Source organism: Tenrec ecaudatus, chromosome 6, assembly GCF_050624435.1.
Source record: "Tenrec ecaudatus isolate mTenEca1 chromosome 6, mTenEca1.hap1, whole genome shotgun sequence".
NCBI classification, from domain to species: domain Eukaryota; kingdom Metazoa; phylum Chordata; class Mammalia; order Afrosoricida; family Tenrecidae; genus Tenrec; species Tenrec ecaudatus.
Genome location: NC_134535.1, coordinates 84,730,283 through 84,748,696, shown reverse-complemented (window position 1 = coordinate 84,748,696; position 18,414 = coordinate 84,730,283). Strand labels below are relative to the sequence as shown.

The window sequence follows — 18,414 nt, the reverse complement described above, 5'->3', positions numbered from 1 at the left end:
TTTGAATGCACTCAGGTTAAATGAAGAATTTATTGATCATTGGCAAACATGGTTGCTTGTTGGAATGTCTTAGGCTCCAATTGTGCCCCAGAGGCACCTCAGGTGACTGGCCTAGTGAACTGCTTTCACAGGCCACAGCCTTAAAAGCCCTGTGAAGCAGTGGTGTGCTGTGCGGATGGGGTCATCAGGAGTCGTAATTGATTTGACAGCAACTAACAATAGTAGCAACAGTCTATGTCTTAGTACTGTGCAGTTTTGATAATCAGTGCATAGTGGCTATCATATCGAGGGGTTTTCCTTCAATCAATCATTCAATTATTTTACTGGTCTCTTGCATAAAATTGCAGGAGAAAAATGGGACTTTCTATTCCTGTAAACAGACTCAGAAACCTACAGGGGCAGTTCTACCCTGTCCTGTAGGGTTGCTATGAGTTGGCATCAACTTGATACCAGTAATATATAAATATATACATATATATTTGTTTACTTTTGCACTAGACTACAAAGTTCTTAAGAGTGTAAGAACTGCTTGTGTCATATTTACCATTGCTTTAGTGCCTAGCGGGAGCTCTGGTGATACAGTGCTTACAAATTGGGCTACTAACAGCAAGATCAGCAGTTTGAAACTATCAGCCACTCCATGGGAAAAAGATGAATTTTTCTGCTCCTGTAAAGAGTTACACAGTCTCAGAAACTCACAGGGGCAGTTTGGGCAGTTTTACCCTGCCCTATAAGGAATGATATGAGTCGACATCAACTCAGTGGAAGAGAGTTTTGTTTGTCAGTTCTTAGTACAGTGCTTGGTGTATGGTAGGTGCCTGCCAATTTACTACAGAAATTAATTTGGAATCTCAGTAAAGGATCCTCATATCGGGAACCGGTGGAGAGGTCTGGGAGGCTGGCCCCAGCACCATAAATTAAGTGGATTCCTGCCCCTCCCCCAAAAAGAATTTGTTCCAAAGGACGACATTGACTCTGCAGCTCTGGGAGATGGACATATTTGATCAGAGCACACGGGAGCAGATGAAGGGGCAGGAGGAGAGAGTGGAGCACAGCCTGGCCCACCAGGCCGTGATGATGATGTTCCTGAGTAGAGCAGCCAGTCCACAGAGAGAACAACATGGCTGGCCCCACTATGAGACATGATGCCTCTCAGTGACTAAGGGCGATACAGGGGACAGCACCGGAGACACAGTGTGGGAATTGCACCTGACCTGATCCCACCACACCGAGGCAAAGCACTGGGGGAGTGCAGCGGAACAGCAAGGGAATGGAGTGGCAAGGTCCCCAGGGAATGCTGAAAGTGGACTTAGGGGCCAGGGCGTGGTGCCCCAACAGACTGGACTGGAAAACGCTCCTAAGGGCCAGCAAACGATCCCTGAACTAACTACAAGCTTTTCTCTTGTGAACTGTTTTATTCTGTTCTTTGTCAGTGGTTTGTTTTTGTTGTTTTGTTGTCTGGTTGTATACTGTTGCTTTGTTTTCCTCTGTCTAGTTTTCGTGCATGTTAGTGACTCCACAGGTCTGTCTGAATAGGACAGGCTGGATGAACTATCTGGAGGAAAAACAACGGGACCGACAGTTTTGGGGGGACTTGGGGTGGGGGGTAGGGGGGGTAAGGAAGTGGTGTTAACAAACCCAGGGACAAGGGAAAAACACGGGACCCCAAATGGTAGAGAAGGGGGAGTGGCAGGCATGGTGGGAAATGATCAAGGGTAAGGTTGCTTAGAGAAGAGGTATACTCTAGCCCAGGTGGCGATGAAGCATGGTAGTAGGGCAGGAGGAAAGTCAAGGGAGATGGAGGAAAGAGCTAGGAGTCAAAGGGCATTCATGGAGGTCTAGACAAAGACATGTACATGCAAATATATATAGGAGGATGGGGAAATAGATCTATGTGTCTATATTTATAGGTCAAGTATTAAGGTGGCGGAAGGACCTTGGGCCTCTACTCAAACACTCCCTAAATGCATGAATACCTTCTTTTATTAAATTGCAACTCTATGATGCTCACTCTCCCGACACAACGGCTGGAGCCAAAGTGTGTGAACAAGTAAATGTGGTGAAGAAAGCTGATGGTGCCCGGCTATCAAAAGAGATAGTGACTGGGGTCTTAAAGGCTTGAAGATAAACAAGCGGCCATCCAGCTCAGAAGCAACAAAGTCCACATGGAAGAACACACCAGCCTGAGTGAGCGAGTGGTCCCAAAGGGATCAGTTACCAGGCATCAAAGAACAAAAAATCATATCATTGACTGCACACCTCCATGATAGGATCGCTGAAGACAAATGGATGCATAAGCAAATGTGGTGAAGAAAGCTGATGGTGCCCGGCTATCAAAAGAGATAGTGTCTGGGGTCTTAAAGGCTTGAAGGTGAACAAGCGGCCATCTAGCTCAGAAGCAAATAAGCCCACATGGAAGAAGCACACCGGCCAGTGTGATCACGAGGTGCCCAAGGGACCAGGTATAAGGCATCATGCAAAAAAAAAAAAAAGATATAAGTGTGTGTATGTATGTGTATATATGTGTATATGTATATATGTATGTATATATATATCATATTAAATGAATGGGGAAGTGCAGAGTGGAGACCCAAGGCCCAAGTGTCGACCAATGGAGATCCCCTCATAGAGGGGTTTAGGAGAGGAGATGGGTTAATTAGGGTGTGAGGGAGTATCGATGAAGAACACAGCTTTCCCCCGGATCCTGGATGCTTCCTCCCCCCAACTACCATGATCCGAATTCTACCTTGCAGGGCTGGATAGGACAGAGGCTGTACACTGGGGCATATGAGGGTTGGAGGTACAGGGAATCCAGGGTGGATGATACCTTCAGGACCAAGGGTGTGAGGGACGATGCTGGGAGAGTGGAGGGTGAGTGGGTTGGAAAGGGGGAACTGATTACAAGGATCCACATGTGACCTCTTCCCTGGGAGAGGGACAGCAGAGAAGGGGGGAAGGGAGACTCCGGATAGGGCAAGATATGACAAAACAACGATGTATAAATTACCAAGGGCATATGAGGGAGGGGGGAATGGGGAGGGAGGAGGGGATAAAAAAGAGGACCTGATGCAAGGGGCTTAAGTGGAGAGCAAATGCCTTGAGAATGATTGGGGCAGGGAATGTATGGATGTGCTTTATACAATTGATGTATGTATATGTATGGATTGTGGTAAGAGTTGTATGAGTCCCTAATAAAATGTAAAAGAAGAAAAGAGAAAAAAAAAAGGATCCTCATATCTTGAAATTTACTTTAGATAAAATTTTAATTTTGTTTTCCTAGCACTTATCACTTTGAGCTGCTATCTGCAAGGTTAGCAGTTTGAAACCAGCAGTTGCTCTGCAGGAGAGAAAGATGGGGCTTTCTACTCCCTTTAAGAACTACAGACTTGGAAACTCACAGGAAACTACCTTGTCCTGTGGGGTCACTGAGTTGAATCAACTTGATAGAAGTGAGAGATTTTCCCCCTTCTTAAGAATTTCTTATATAGTCAGTACGCCCAGACTTGGCCACACATAGTCATCTTCCCCATTGCAGTTACATCAGTAGTGCCTTATTCATGGAAAAGCATTGCTACATGTATTCATCTGCTCATTAGTTTCCCGCTGTGTAGAAGAGGAACGTGAGCTACAAAATGATTTGATGGCTTGCCTGAGGATATATACCCAGGAACCCTGGTTGTGTAGTGGGCTATGCATTGAACTGCTAACCACAGAGGCAGTGGTTTGAACCCATCAGTTGCTCCAAGGGAGAAAGACAAGGCTGTCTGCTGCTGTAAAGGTTTAAAGTCTTCGAAACCCAAAGGGGCAGTTCTACTTTGTCCTATAGGGTCACTGTGAGTCGGAATTGACTCAGTGCTTTGAGTTTGGGTTAAGGATGTTCGCCTACTTGCTTGAACCTCAAATGTGGGCAGGAGTCCTGGGCTTGCTTTCTCCCTCCCAGCCTGACTCCTCTCTTACAACTAACTGCCTCACTCTGAACAGTATTTCTAGCTGAGCTGTGTACTCTGTCACCTTTCCCACAGCATTCAGATCACTTCAGCCCCTAGGTTTCCACAGTTCTAGACCCAAAGCTGACTCTACTTCTTGTTTGTTTTTGTTGTTGCACGACTCATCTCATAAATCCCTGCCGATGTTCTTTGCTGCTCTTAGTAGATCACTGTAGCACAGGCCTACTTCATCTCCCAGTATGTGTCTCTGCTTTCTCAGAAAATTCTACCCATCTACAGTAGCTGCTTACTCAGTGATAACTGACACTTATCCTTCCATACTGCAGGTTAAAAATACTGAGGGAAGTGCCCATTTTCCATACTCATTTTAATACCTTAAAAGCATTGCTCTTTTAAAGCAAGGAATTGTCATCTGGTATGGTGCTTAGAAGTTCATAGAGTTATGTTCCAACTACATTAGTCACATGAATTATAAACCAAAGCTGCTGCCATGGAATTAATTCTGACTCATAGTGAACCCTTTAGGACCGAGAAGAACGCCCCGTAGGGTTTCTAAGGCTGTAATTCCTCCCCACTTTTTAAAGCTTTTAATTTCTGATCCGTGTTCTACCCAGGGAGAAAAAGGATGACTTAATGTGTCCTTCCGCCCAGTGTCTATAGACCTCATCCAGAACACTCAACAGTTATTAATCCCTAACCAATTCAGTGTCTGTAGTGACAAAACCAGGGAGCCAATAGAATCTCTTCCACAAATATTTGTTGGTGTGTGCTGAACACCTGTTGTGAGCAAAAATCCACACGGTCCCACCCTTGAAGAGCACTGACTACCCTACCAGAGAACACTGAGTGATGGGTGTGGAAATGTCCAGAAGAAGTACTTTGGGAACCTGGAATGGCAGATAGGACTATTCAGAGGTTAGGCTTAAAGGGCCAAGAGGGCAGTACCCCAGGGCTCTAATTTTTACAAGAGTTGACTGCCAACAATACACCCCCGCTCCTATGGCCCAGCTCTGTGGATTCCAGTCACCAACCTTTCCACTGTGCCCCAGGGCCCCTGCACACCCCTTAGAGAGGGCTCATCAGATGGGAGCAGTCGAGCTCCATGAAGCAGTCAAACAGAATGAAACTGGGAACAGAAGGGCTCAAGCTGTGCTGTGCGACCACTCGTCTGTGGTTTGTAACCGAGGCCTTTGCCTCGGTCATGGGCTTTCATCACTCAGTGTGCATAATAATTTTAAACTTGTCAACCCTTTCACGTCTTGTTACTCATTTGATCCTCACAACAACCCTGGGAGGTAGGCCGGTCAAAGATAGAACCTATTCCCCATTGTACAGATAAGGGAACTGTTGTAGAGCGGTAAACTGAATTGTGTCATGTCACACCGAGAATCAGCAACACAGCCAGCACTGACTGGCCATCTGAACTTGGCTTAGTCCTTTGCCCATTAGGCCACCCCTCACATTTCTGGAAGGCATACCAGTTACTGGGAAATCTTAGGGTAAGTAATTGGCATGTATTCTGCATTTACTTTGTATCTTAATGGTTTTTCCACTCCTCCACACACATACTCCTTGCCCCCCCCCCCCCTCAGGAATAGATAGTTCAGAAAAGGAAGCCAGAGTACCGCAAGGCAGGTTTTGGACAAGACTCCTAGTTTAGGAAATATACCCTTTTGTAATGAGCACACCTAACTGGCCTTTGGTATTCGGAATTACACTTTGAAGCAGTTCTTTAGCCCAGCTCTAGTTGCCTCTTCTGTTGTTAAGCATCTGACTGCTTGCACGTCATAGCATTCCTGCAGAGCTCCTTGGCAGTGCTTGCTGTTCCCGCTCTGATGAAGCTTGCAGGCGTTTTTTCTACCAAAGCTTGACTAACTCCAATAATAAGCAGATGTTGATTTTTTTTTAACTCTCAAGAAGGTCATGAAGCAGATACCCTGAGCATGTTGCCGTGCCCTCTGTTTGCTTTTGCCCAGATTGGACCACTTCTGCCTCTGTAGCCATGGCTTTGATTGTGCTTTGTCTTCAGGATCTTACTGGTAAAGCCACGTTACAGAATCTCGACCCCACTTGTGTAAAACTTCCATGCAAAGTTCAGCGTTGTCTGTAGCTGATGTGGGAGCAAGTGTTTTGGCATCTATCAAGCAGAAATTATGCTCAGCTTCAACTTTTCAGTTACACTATGTAAGCGAACCAGTTGGGATGTCTGTGGTGTTGACTGCTGTTTCAGCTGTTCCTTGTGGGTCCTTTTCAACTAGGGCATGAACAGGATTACTTTTTTCCTCCTGCAAACTGATACTCATCGTCTGCCATTGGGATCTTCATCTTCAACACCATTTCTCTTCTTAAAATAACTATTTATAAAGTGCTGATTTGGGAGGAACATTGACTCCATAAACTTTTCATAAAAGACCATTGATTTGACTACTTTTCCAACCTTGCTTGACTGTAACGTTGATGTTTGTTTTGGCAGAATTTATGTTGCTCTCTCATAGGACTCGCTTCTAACTGGTGTCGTTTCCTTCTTATTTGCTTGAAACTAGAGCCTATTCAGACATGTTAGAATAAGTCAGCATGATTTTATTTTGGTGTAAAAACATTTGGAAATCCATGGATGGTTTTTTTTGTTTTTACATAATAAGCACTTTCCAGAAGTTTTTTGAGGACCTCTTTGTATTTCCAGGAGCCTGCTGATTTTTCCTTCAAAGCTAATTGCTGAGAAGGCAGGTCCAAGTACTGCTTTTTTGACTTCTGTCAAGGGTCTGCTTTACTTTCATTACTGTATTTGAGATATTTTTTTATTCTATTCATTTTTCCCCTGTCCAACAACCTCTTCAATTTTGGAATAAGCAATAACAGCTGGAATAACTCCATCACCTGCATTATTTGCAGCCACATCAGCATCAGCCTGACCCTCCTTGTAGACAGATGGCTTACAGACTGATGTGTGTAATATGAGTGCTCATGGCCGCCATTAAGTGGCAGAGATGGCAGCAACAGTCAGTCATGAGTGATCAATCGCTTCTCGGCCTTTTGGCTAAGATCAAGTGTAGTCATGAGTGATCCCTTAGAGGCAGCAGCCACTGACCTCCTTCTTGCATCCTTTATAGATCACTGCCTGAACATAGTGCTTAACAGCATTGTTTTTCTTTTAAAATTTATTCCTGAGAGTGTACCTGCTCGTCTGTTACAGTTAAATGATCATTTCCCAGCAGTTGTTATTAAGTCAATCATAGACTTTTTTGCATGAAGAAATAGAATTGTTAATTCGCCAAATATTGTTGCTGGGAAATAAAAATCACTTTCCCTATAATTCTGAAACGCATGTAAGCTCCAGGCTATTGAAGCAAGGTTTTGAACCCACTAATCACATTGAGTTGTTGGCTTACATTTAAAGAGAGAGGCAGTGTTAACTAGTGAATAGCCAAATTAAGATGTTAGGCTTTTGCTGCTCTGTTTTTGGTGAGCTCATATTTAATAATTGTCAGGCATCTAGTGCTGCTTGAGCAGAAATACCATAAGTGAACGAGTAGATACCTTTCATAAACGGAATTGTCTTCTTTCACACTTTAGGAAGCCAGAAGTCTGAATGCAGCATGACCTCTAGGGGAAGGCTTTCTTTTCTTTCTTTGTCAGCCCTGGAGCACAAGGTCCTTATCTCCTTTCGATGTCTGTGAGCCCAGGATTCCTTAGAGATCTGTGTGTCTTGGCCGTCTGGTCCAAAGGATGTGCTCTTCTTTCTTGGTTGCAGTCAGGCCACTTCCCAAGGAAATTTTCTTCACATGGAATCTGGACTGTGAATTGAATAAAAACATTGAATCCCACCCTTCTAATGCCTCATTAACACAATAAGCATAACCTAATATTTTTTAACAGGACCTACCCCTGCTTCATTGATCAGAGGCAGAGATTAGGATTAATAACACAGACTATTACAGCAGATGACAAAATGGAGGACAACCACACAATACTGGGACTCATGACCTAACTAAGTGAAACACTTTTTTGAGACACAGTTCAATCCTTGACAAGAACATAAATACAGAATTGGCATGTGGTCCCTGGGTGTGACCTGGTTGGCTTCCTCAGTCGCTCCCTTGCCTTCTGGCTTCTGCTTGGGTTTGGCGATAGCACAGGGCGGGCAGGAGGTCAGAGGCAGGGAGGAGAGTTGGTGTTCATTCACCCCCAGTATTTCCGTGAGTGTCACTGAGAGCTGACTGTGCCTGTTGAATAAAGGTCATAGTGACTTGTCTACTGGCCCTCTCCACACCAGATGAAACAAATATGAGGGTGCTCTCCGTCTCTGGATGCCAGTCATTGTGCTCCTCCCTTAACACCCTTCAAACCTCTGTGTGACAGCACACAATGCTGTCATTAGTCAGCAAATGCTGTACCGTAACTTGTGGGTTCCCTGCTCTCCTGCTCTTTCTGCTAGCACACCTGACAATAATCCCTTTAATAACTCCTCTGATACTCCAATTTAGCATGCCATTTTAAAAATTGCTTGGACCCTTACTAAAATAACTGCTTCGTGTATGTTCGATTTTTATCTTAATTGGAATGCCAGATATATACCCAAATGATAATTAGTACTTATTTGTTTTAACACTCATTGGGAATTTGTTGTTGCTATCTGGATTTAGATGATGTTTATGGAGATGATAATAATGTTCATTTAGCGGGGGGAGCAGGGAGAGGAAAAAAATGAGGAGCAGATGCCAAGGGCTCAAGTAGAAAGCAGGTGTTTTGAGAATGATGGTGGCAACACATGTATGAATGTGCTGGACACAATTGATGTATGTATGGATTGTGATATGAGTTGTATGAGCCCCCAGTAAAATGATTTAAAAAAATAATAAATGTTTCCTTTAAAATGCAAAAAAAAGGTTCATTTAAATAGAAACCAAAAAAAGGGGTAATTGATGATTTTCTAATAAATGGACTACTGACATTATTGATGTTGTCTTACTGTTCTTTGGGGGAAAACATGTTTGAACATTAAAGCTATATCTCTCAGGCAACCTCTGGAGCAGTGATGAGTTGGGCTGCCACCTGCAAGGGCAGCAGTTGGCAGCACCAGCCACTTCCTGGGACAGAGACAGTGCTTTCTACTCCGGGAAGAAGCTGCAGTCCTGGAAAATCATAAGAGCAGTGCTGTCCTGCCGTGGTGTTGCTCTGAGTCGGCACTGACTCCATGGCAATGAATTTGGTTCGTTTTGGGTTTTGATGCGGATTCTGAAGGATCCCTGGTGGATTAAGCAGTTATTCTCTGCCCTCTAACATCACCGAGTCAGAATTGACTCGTTGGCAGTGGGTTTATACGGATTCTAAAAATGCTTCTAGATAAAGAATTAGAAGTCTAGTACCACTTTGGCTATCTAGAATTTTCATTTTTATATAGTGTCTCCACTTAATATAATTGCAATTAAATATTTAGTCATCTGGAAGATTCAGTTTTAAATACTGGTTTGGTGCAACTTTAACCCTATTTTTCATCGGGTAGCAGTCTTGAAGCTGCCAATATTACAGAGGTTCAACTTAAATTAATTCGTGGTTTATTGGTAATTGGCAAGAGTAATTTCTCTTGGAGTGACCTAGGCTCAATTCTGACCCTCCTTTTCCTTTTTCAACACCATCGTGTTGTCTTCATTCTAACGTGAGTGTTATCAGTCTTCCATAGCAAGTAGGAGACACTTGAAAGGACAGGACAAAAGTGAGGATTGTTTACAGACACTCTAATTAAAATACACCTGTAATAATGGCAAAAGAATTGAAAAATGTGCCAGAATGTTATGTCTTATGAACTCCCCATTTGCTCCTAGTTTCCACTAACTCCTGGCTACTTTGCAATCACTCAGAAGTAAAAATCTCAGGCCTGACTGCTGAATCAGAACTGTATTGTATCATAAGATGCTGCAGGTATAGATAAACATGCACACCACATTTTGAAATACCTTCTTACCCATTTTCTGGGATGACATTTTATGGATTGAAACAAGCAAAACTGTCTCATGTGAAAGCCAGAGTAATCTTAGATGTCGCATGGTTCTCGCAGTGGATTTGATTGCAGATAGCCTTTGCTCCACAAGTCCAAGGAAGCCAAAATCTTTCTAGTAATTATTCACATTGGAGTTTTCCACAATTTGCTGGAAGCGTACACTCTGTGCCATCAAGCATTGTGTGCTTGCTGCAGTCTGGAAAATGGAAATCACTTTTATGTGGTGAAGTTATTGCAGATCTTCAACCTTGCTCACATTTTCAGGCTTTGTAGTGTTTTATTTTTCCTGAGAGAGCTACTTACTTGCACCATTCTTGAATAACCTTATTAATGGAGGTAGGCTAATTAATAAGTCAAAGATCACTAGACAAGCTAATGTAATTAATGTGTTCATTGTTTTCTGCAACTGACAGTTTCTGTTCATTTTAATTCAAAGTTTATTTTCTGTTACCTGTATAGTAGGATTGACCAGATTACAGCTATCTGTGATGTCAACGATTTTATAGGAGAAAAGCAGGCCTTTCTATATTGGGTATGAGTTAGATTGCATACTAGTTTGGGGCCATAGTGAATAAATTTCTCCCTTCTCATTTTTTCAGATTCATCGGGATTCATTTTTGATTTGCAGTCCAATACGGTGCTGGCTCAAGGTGGAACTTTTGAGAACATGAAAGAGAAGGTAAGTCTGTCTACTGTGAAGAAGAAACTTGAGTGTCATTAGAGGATCTGGATACTAATATGACCAGTGGGCATCACAAACTCAATGAAACTCAAACTCAAGGTCATCAAGTCAATTCCAATTCATAGCAACCCTATAGGGCTGAGTAGAGCAGGCTGTGTGGATTTCTGAGACCTTAAATCTGGTAGTTTCGAACTGCTGACCTTGCTGTTAGCAGCCCAACATGTAACCCACTGACAGAACAGGAACCACTATGTATTAGAACAACCCCCATGGAGATTTCGTACACTCTTGATTCTCTTTGCACTTCTCCGCGTATGTATGTGTGGATGGATGTTATTGTTGGGCGCCATCAAGTCGGCTCTGTCCATAGCAACCCTGTGCACAACAGAGGGAAACATTGCCCATTCCTGTGCCATCTTCACAATTGTTCCTGTGCCTGAGCCAATGGATGCAGCCACATGTCATCTCTCTTGTTGAGGGCCTTCCTCTTTTTTGCTGCTTGTTGGGGGATCCGCCCCCACCAATCCAATGGGTCCTTAGGAGCAACTTTGCGATTATGGAAAATAATTTAGTCAGACAAATGGAGGCACAGGGGCGCCTCCTGATACAGGGTCCCAAAGTGCTAATGTGTTTTTCACTGGCTATATATCATCGTGGGGATTGCAGACCTTTCAACAGGCATACACGGAAAAGAGTGAACATGTAATAGAGTGAATGGGTAACATAATCAGATAATAATAGAATGAGGCTTAACCTTATGTGTTTGAGCCCTCAGCAAGAGAACAATTTGTGAGAAGACATTTGAAGGAAGTTAGATACTCTTTAGGGTGGGGTAGGCAATAGAATTTGATTACTCTTAACTCCAGATAATCTTCAGGCTACAGTGAAGAGCCAGAAGCACCTTTTATGACAGCTCCTTTATGGAGGGTGCTTAATGGGCCTTTTTGACCTGGAGAATATGTATTGGAGGACACCTCTATTTCAGAACACTGGAGATTTTTCTCCAAGGGGAGCTGGTTTCCCAGGCCTTGGTTGTGTGTGTAGAAGTAAGGCCAGATACACTGTTCCAAACCCTAGGTGTACCACAGCTGCCTCTACTTTATCACACATGATGTTCTTTTCCAGGGACTGGTCTCTCTTGGCAACATGTCCAAGGTATACAAGACAAATTCTTTCCATATATATAGAATAGCTATTTTCATGATAACTTGAAGGCATCCTAATTTTTAAAATCGGCCTAGTCTGGACCTGTATCATTTGGCAACATTCGTTAAGCAACAGTCTGAGTGAGATCCTCTCATTCAAATGAAGGAGGAGTCTTATGTGTAGGAGACTCTCGGTCCAGAAGAGAAATATACTATTCCTTTAGAAGAAAACTAGTGGTTTTCAGTGGTATAGCCCTTAGTGATCTGTATTGTAAAACAAAATGTAGGAAAAAAGTTTCTCAGTTCACCTTTTTAAATTAATCAATTAATTTTTTTAAAAAGGCATATTGTTGATTATCGAATCATAGATGTACATCAGTTCAGTTATGTAATATTCTTTTATGTCATTTTATTTATTTATTTTTAATCATTTTATTGGGTACTCATACAAGTCTTCCACAATCCATACATACATCCATTGTGTCGAGCACAATTGTACATTTGTTGCCCTCATCGTAACATTTGCTCTCTACATGAGCCCTTGGTAACAGCTCCTCATTTTCCCCCTCTCTCCCCACCCTCCCCTGCATGAACGCTTGATAATTTATAAACTATTATTATTTTGTCATGTCTTCAGTTATGTCATATTTTAAAGGATAAAAACTTTATTTCTATCCTTGCATCTTAAAGTCCTTTTTTGAATGCTAAATGTTTTACTCATCTCAAATAACATTTGCTGCAGCTTTGCCTCATTTGGAATCTAAACAGAATACCCTCTAACTTGTATGACTTTAAACCTTATCATTATTCCAGTAATAAAAAGAACATTGGGTGGAAGCAAGAGTATTTTTAAAATGTAGGTTATAATACAGATTCTGCTTCTTGGATAAATTCTTTCACCTTTCTTAGCATGTTTCTTCAGCTATAAAAAGGCTTCCTTTTTGGCTGCCTACATAACCCGAAATCATTCCTAGAATAAAGTATCTGGGGGGAAGGGGGATGAGCTCTTGTCTTCTGGAATGAAAATAATGTATATCATTTTAAGTGCATAGCTGAACACAGAAGTAAAGGAAATCTCCAGGGCCCAAGATAGAAAGGGAAGTGGAAAACCAGAGTAGTCAGCTTGCGCGAGGTAACCCTGAGTGTGTGCAGTAACAAATGGATTTTACCACACAGGACTGTGAAGCCCAGGGCTTGTCCTGGGTAAAGAATTAGGACTGACATCTTACACAGTTGATGTGCTAAAAATATTTCACATCAGGGAAGGATAAACCAGCAGAAGTGTTCCCACTGATTTTTTTCCCCTCTACATTTTGTTTATATTGTGTTGTTATTGTTGAGAATATACAGAGCAAAACATACACCAATCCAACAGTTTCTACATGTAAAATTTAAGTGACACTACATTCTTTTATATTTTTTAAACCATTTTATTGGGAGTTAATACAGATATCCTATCATTCCATAGTTCAATCAAATCAAGTAGTATTGTACAATGCTACCACAATCAATTTGAAAACATTCTTTTTCTTCCTGAACTCCTTGACGTCAGCTCTCTTATACCCCCAACACCACTGTACCACCCCCCCCCCCACACCTCCAAGCCTTATTCTACATGCTGTCCCTATAGGTTCATCAATCCTGGGGAGATCAGCTGGCAAGATTTGGGGTTTTTTGTTTTGTTTCTTAAACTGACAAGGTTTTAACCTTTTAAGTGAGTTGTGCAGTGCAGTCATGCTCATCTTCCTTCTCTGACTTCTTCCTCCCTCATTAATTAACATTCATTCACTGCCCTCTTATTTAATCTTTGAGTTGCTATTTTCTCTTTGGTACCAGGCACATCATTCTGTAAAAAAAACGTACTCTCCTTGTAGTGAGGTGCCATTGATTCGTGACCCCGTGTTCAGCAGAACAAGAAACACTGCCCTAGGCAGAGCTTTTTGCTAGTTAAGCTAAAGTTTGGTTTTAAGAAAATCATAAGGACTGTTTCTGGTTACTGGTTTAAAAATTATCTCAAAGCAATAATTTCAAAACTCACCTTCCATGACTGCAGAAAGTCTTGATTCTATGGGAATGTGAAATTTTGTTCGGCATATCCCTTCTATAAACTCTGATAATGCTCAGTAATCATAACCAAGTCTGTTGGCAAAGGGAGCAATTGCTCATGAATGCAGCCAGCCACACATTTCATATTCTCCTTTCTCTGTTGTTCCCAGTGAGCTAGAGGCTAGTTGTTGTGCTTTAAATGGCTGCTTGCGAGCTTTTAAGACCCCAGACTCCCCACAGTGATCTAGGAACTAGAACAGAGGCACCAAAAGCCATCACTAGGCCAGTTACCCGGGGTATCCCCTGGAACTTTGACCCGAATTCTCTTTAAGTCCTTGGCAGCTAGTCTTTTCCCCCCCCGGTCATTTATTTATCTATATCACACAACTTTTACCAGTTCCACTTTTTATAAGTCTACAACTTATTTTCCCTCCCCACTAGTTTAACTATATTAGAAAGTTGTGTGATCATCACCACAATTAGAACATTTTCTTCATTTTTGTACCCATTATTATTAACTTCCCATTACCCCTACGTCCCCTCTCATAACCCTAAAGAACTATTAATGTAGTCACTATCGCTGTAAGGTTTACAACTTATCGACAGCAATGACAACAATCAGCTGTGTAGCCTGACCATTTCTCAAAGCTACTTTTCCGTCACCATCAAAACCCCTGCTATCCACTAAGAAACTTTACGTATATACTCGAATATAAGCCCACCCGAGTATAAGCCAAGATACCTAATTATTACCTGGGAAACCAGAAAAACTGATTGACTCTTAAGCCTAGGGTGGAAAATGCAGAAGTTATTGGTGAGTTTCAATAATCAAAACAAACAAAAATAAAATTGCTAAAAATTGAGACATCAGTGCGGTGTAATGTATTTAAATATTTATTTTAAATGAAAAACAAATAAAAGGACAAGTCATTTAACATTAGTAAAACAGCACAGTAAGTGGAAAATAGGTTCCACAAAACAATAAGGTATCAACAATGATACCTTAAGAGTACTATTCCCTGAGCTAAAGTGTAAAGTGTTAAAATCATTCAAAACTGGATTCCTCCTCATCATCCGTGTCCCAGTGCAGAGCTTCAGCTAGTGTGAGGTCATCATAGACGCTGTCCTCACTGAGATCGCCGTCATCACCATCACTGCTGTCATTTTCATACAAAGCGCAGTCTTCACTGCCATCCATAGCATTACTAATACTACATTTCTGGAAGGCACGTGGCATCATGTCTTCTGGAATGTCTTCCCACGCATCTCGAACCCACGTTGCAATTAACTCTTATGTCAGGCTTCATGAGATTTCCTCCTTTTGTTAGTTGGGCTTGACCAGATGACATCCATTCATGCCACATCCTTTGCACACGGTCTTTAAAAGGTTTATTCAAAGATACACATCATAGGACGGCTCTGATTGGTTAGGTGTGAGTAAACATTCAAAGCCCTGCAGTGTCAGCGGGGCTTTGAATAAACAGCAGAAAAACAGCAGTCACCCGTGAGATAGGGGGCGCTCGTCCTGTTACCTCAGGGGGGCCCCAGCTAGATGTTACACCTCGCTGGGGTACCACTGACCCGTGTATAAGCCGAACCCAGTGCTGAAAAACGGCTTATACACGAGTATATACTGTAGGTCTCTATTACAAATTTGCCTCTCTTTTTAAAGCATTTTATTGGGGAGTCTTACAGCTCTTATCAAAATCCATCCATCCATTGTGTCAAGCACATAAGTACATATGTTGTCATCATCATTTTTAAAACATTTTCTTTCTACTTGAGTCCTTGGTATCAGCTTATTTTCCTCCTCCCCCATTCCCTCTTCCCTCCCTCATGATCCCTTGATAATTTATAAATTATTTTTTTCATGTCTTACACTGACCACTGTCTCCCTTCACCTACTTTTCTGTTGCCTGTCTCCCAGGGAGGGGGTTATATGTCGATCATTGTGATTGATTCCCCTTTTCTCCCCCCACCTTCATCTTCCCCTCATGGTATCACTACTCTCATTATTGGTCCTGAGGGGTTTATCTGTCCTGGATTCCCTGTGTTACGAGCTTTTATCTGAATTAGTGTACTTGCTCTGATCTAACTGGATTCGTAAGGTAGAATTGGGGTCATGATAAGTGGGGGTTGGGGAAGAGGAAGCATTAAAGAACTAGAGGAAAGTTGTGTGTTTCTTCAGTGCTATTCTGCACCTGACTGGCTTGTCTCCTCCTTGTGACTCTTCTGTAAGGGGATGTCCAGTTGTCTACAGATGGGGTTTGAGGGTCTACTCTGCACACCCCCTCATTCACATTGATAATGATTTTTTGTTTTGGGTCTTTGATGCCTGATACCTGATCCCATCAACACCTCATAGGCTGGTGTGCTTCTTCAGGTGGGTTTTGTTGCTCCTCAGCTAGATGGCCACTTGTTTATCTTTAAGACCCCAGATGCTACATCTTTTGATAGCCAGGCACTGTAAGAGGAAACCAGCCTCTAACCACTGAAGGGCCTGTAGGCACCATTGTGTGGTTATAATGTATAAGATCATAGTACAGTAACAGTGGATAGGAAAGATCAAAGAGATGAAGGAGCCAGACACATTTTATGGCAGCATGTTCCCCTCAGTGCATCTTGATGGCCCATGTGGAGGTGGGAGAAGAGAGAAGGGAATTTTTACTGTCTTGGGACATTTATAGGTAGCTATAAAACATGCATATTCAGTAGTTACTTATGTCACCAGGTGGGTGGTAACTACAGTAAGGTCCCTGAGCTCACAGGTGAGGAAACCAGATACCTGCATTGGGGGAAGGTCTGAGGGTGGCTGGGTGACACTGGAAAGATAGAGCAACAGGATGTTTGCTTCTGTAGAGAGGTAAAATCAATCATATGCTTGCTTTAAGGCAGCATAGCTGTTAGGGGAGACTGTGGGAATGATATTTAAAGCAGGATAATGTACTTGGACTGTAACTTATAAAAGTGGTGACTTTCCTACTGTGGAATACTAGCTTTCCAGATTCCCACTGTTATAAGTTAGGGAATATAGTCCTCATCATATTTCCCTCCGTGTTAGTTTCCCACAGAGGCACCATTAGCTCTCTTCACCATATTTGCTATGCACCCATTTTGTCTTCAACAATTGTGTCAGGGAAGGTGAGCATCACAGAATGCTGGGTTATTAGAACAAAGTGTTCTTGTGTTGAGGGAGTATTTGAGTGGAGGCCCAATGTCTATCTGCTGCTTTAATATTGAACAAATAAATACATGTACATAGAAATATTTCCCCATCATCATATATAAACATATTTACATGTGTACATGCCTGTAGTTAGACCTCTATCAATGTCCTCTGCCTTCTAGTTCTTTCCTCGATTTCCTTTTACTTTCCTCTTGTCCCACTGTCATGTTCTGCCTTCTTTCGGGTTTCAGTAATTCCTTTCAGCTCCATTGCCCTTGATCAAGCCCCACCAGGCACCCTATCCCCTCCTCGCCATTGATTTTAAATCACTAGTTGTTCCCTTGCCCCTGGATTTATTGGCACCCCCCTAACTTTACTCCCACCTCCCCCTCTCCCATGTCCCTCCGGAACGGTCAGTTCTGTTTTTTCTCCTCTGGATTGTTCTTCCCGCCTATCTTATCTAGATAGACTTTCAGAGGCAATAATGAGCACAAAAACAAGACAACGCAAAACATAACAAAAGAAAATAAAACAGCAAAAAAGGAAAAGCTTATAAATCAGCAGTTCTCAACCTGTGGGTCGCGGCCCTTTGGGGGTCTAACTACCCTTTCACAGGGGTTGCCTGATTCATAACAGTAGCAAAATGACAGTTATGAAGTAGCAACGAGAATAATTTTATGGTGGGGGGGTCACCACACATGTGGAACTGTATTAAAGGGTCACAGCATTAGGAAGGTAGAGAACCACTGCTATAAATAGTTCCAGGTCTGTCTGCTCACCTTTTTGAGAGTTTTCCAGTCGAGTCTGATGGGTGCCACACCTTGGCCCCACAGTCTATTTTTGGTATTCCTCAGGGACTTCATTGCTTTGCTCCCCTTGCTAGTCTCTTGCACACTGTTAGTGTTTTGCCCTGGTCTGGTGGGGTCAGATTGGGCACAATTTCTGCACTGTCTCCAGTGTTATCCCCGTAGCACTATGGGTCAGTGAGGGACGCCGTGTCTTGCCGTGGGGCCGGCCCTATGGTCCTCTCTGTGCATTGGCTACTCCAAGCTGGATTATTGTCCTCGGGGCTTGGTGGGCTAGAATGTGTTACACTCTCTCCTTCCCTCTTCATTTCATTTTCCTCTTTTTGCCTTTTTATACAAGTGAATTCATATAACATTTGTCCTTTTGTACTTACTTCGAGTTTTCAAGTTTCATCCATATCCTAACTTGTATCAAGATGTCCTCTTAGGGTGTGAGGTAGTACCAATGAAGAACACAGCTTTCCCCCAGATCCTGGATGCTTCCTCCCCCCAACTACCATGATCCGAATTCTACCTTGCAGGCCTGGATAGGACAGAGGCTGTACACTGGTGCATATGTGGGCTGGAGGTACAGAGAATCCAGGGTGGATGATACCTTCAGGACCAAGGGTGTGAGGGACGATG

General features: G+C 42.6%; 1 protein-coding gene across 2 annotated transcripts in view; it reads left to right on the top strand.

Annotated features, from left to right (window-relative positions):
* SPATS2 (spermatogenesis associated serine rich 2) overlaps nucleotides 1-18,414 on the top strand; it is a 142,818-nt gene that overhangs the window by 79,714 nt on the left and 44,690 nt on the right. For both annotated transcript variants that reach the window (XM_075551742.1, XM_075551743.1), the window contains one exon: nucleotides 10,545-10,624. In XM_075551742.1, the coding sequence (XP_075407857.1) occupies nucleotides 10,545-10,624 (80 nt within the window). The remainder of the gene's footprint in view (nucleotides 1-10,544; nucleotides 10,625-18,414) is intronic.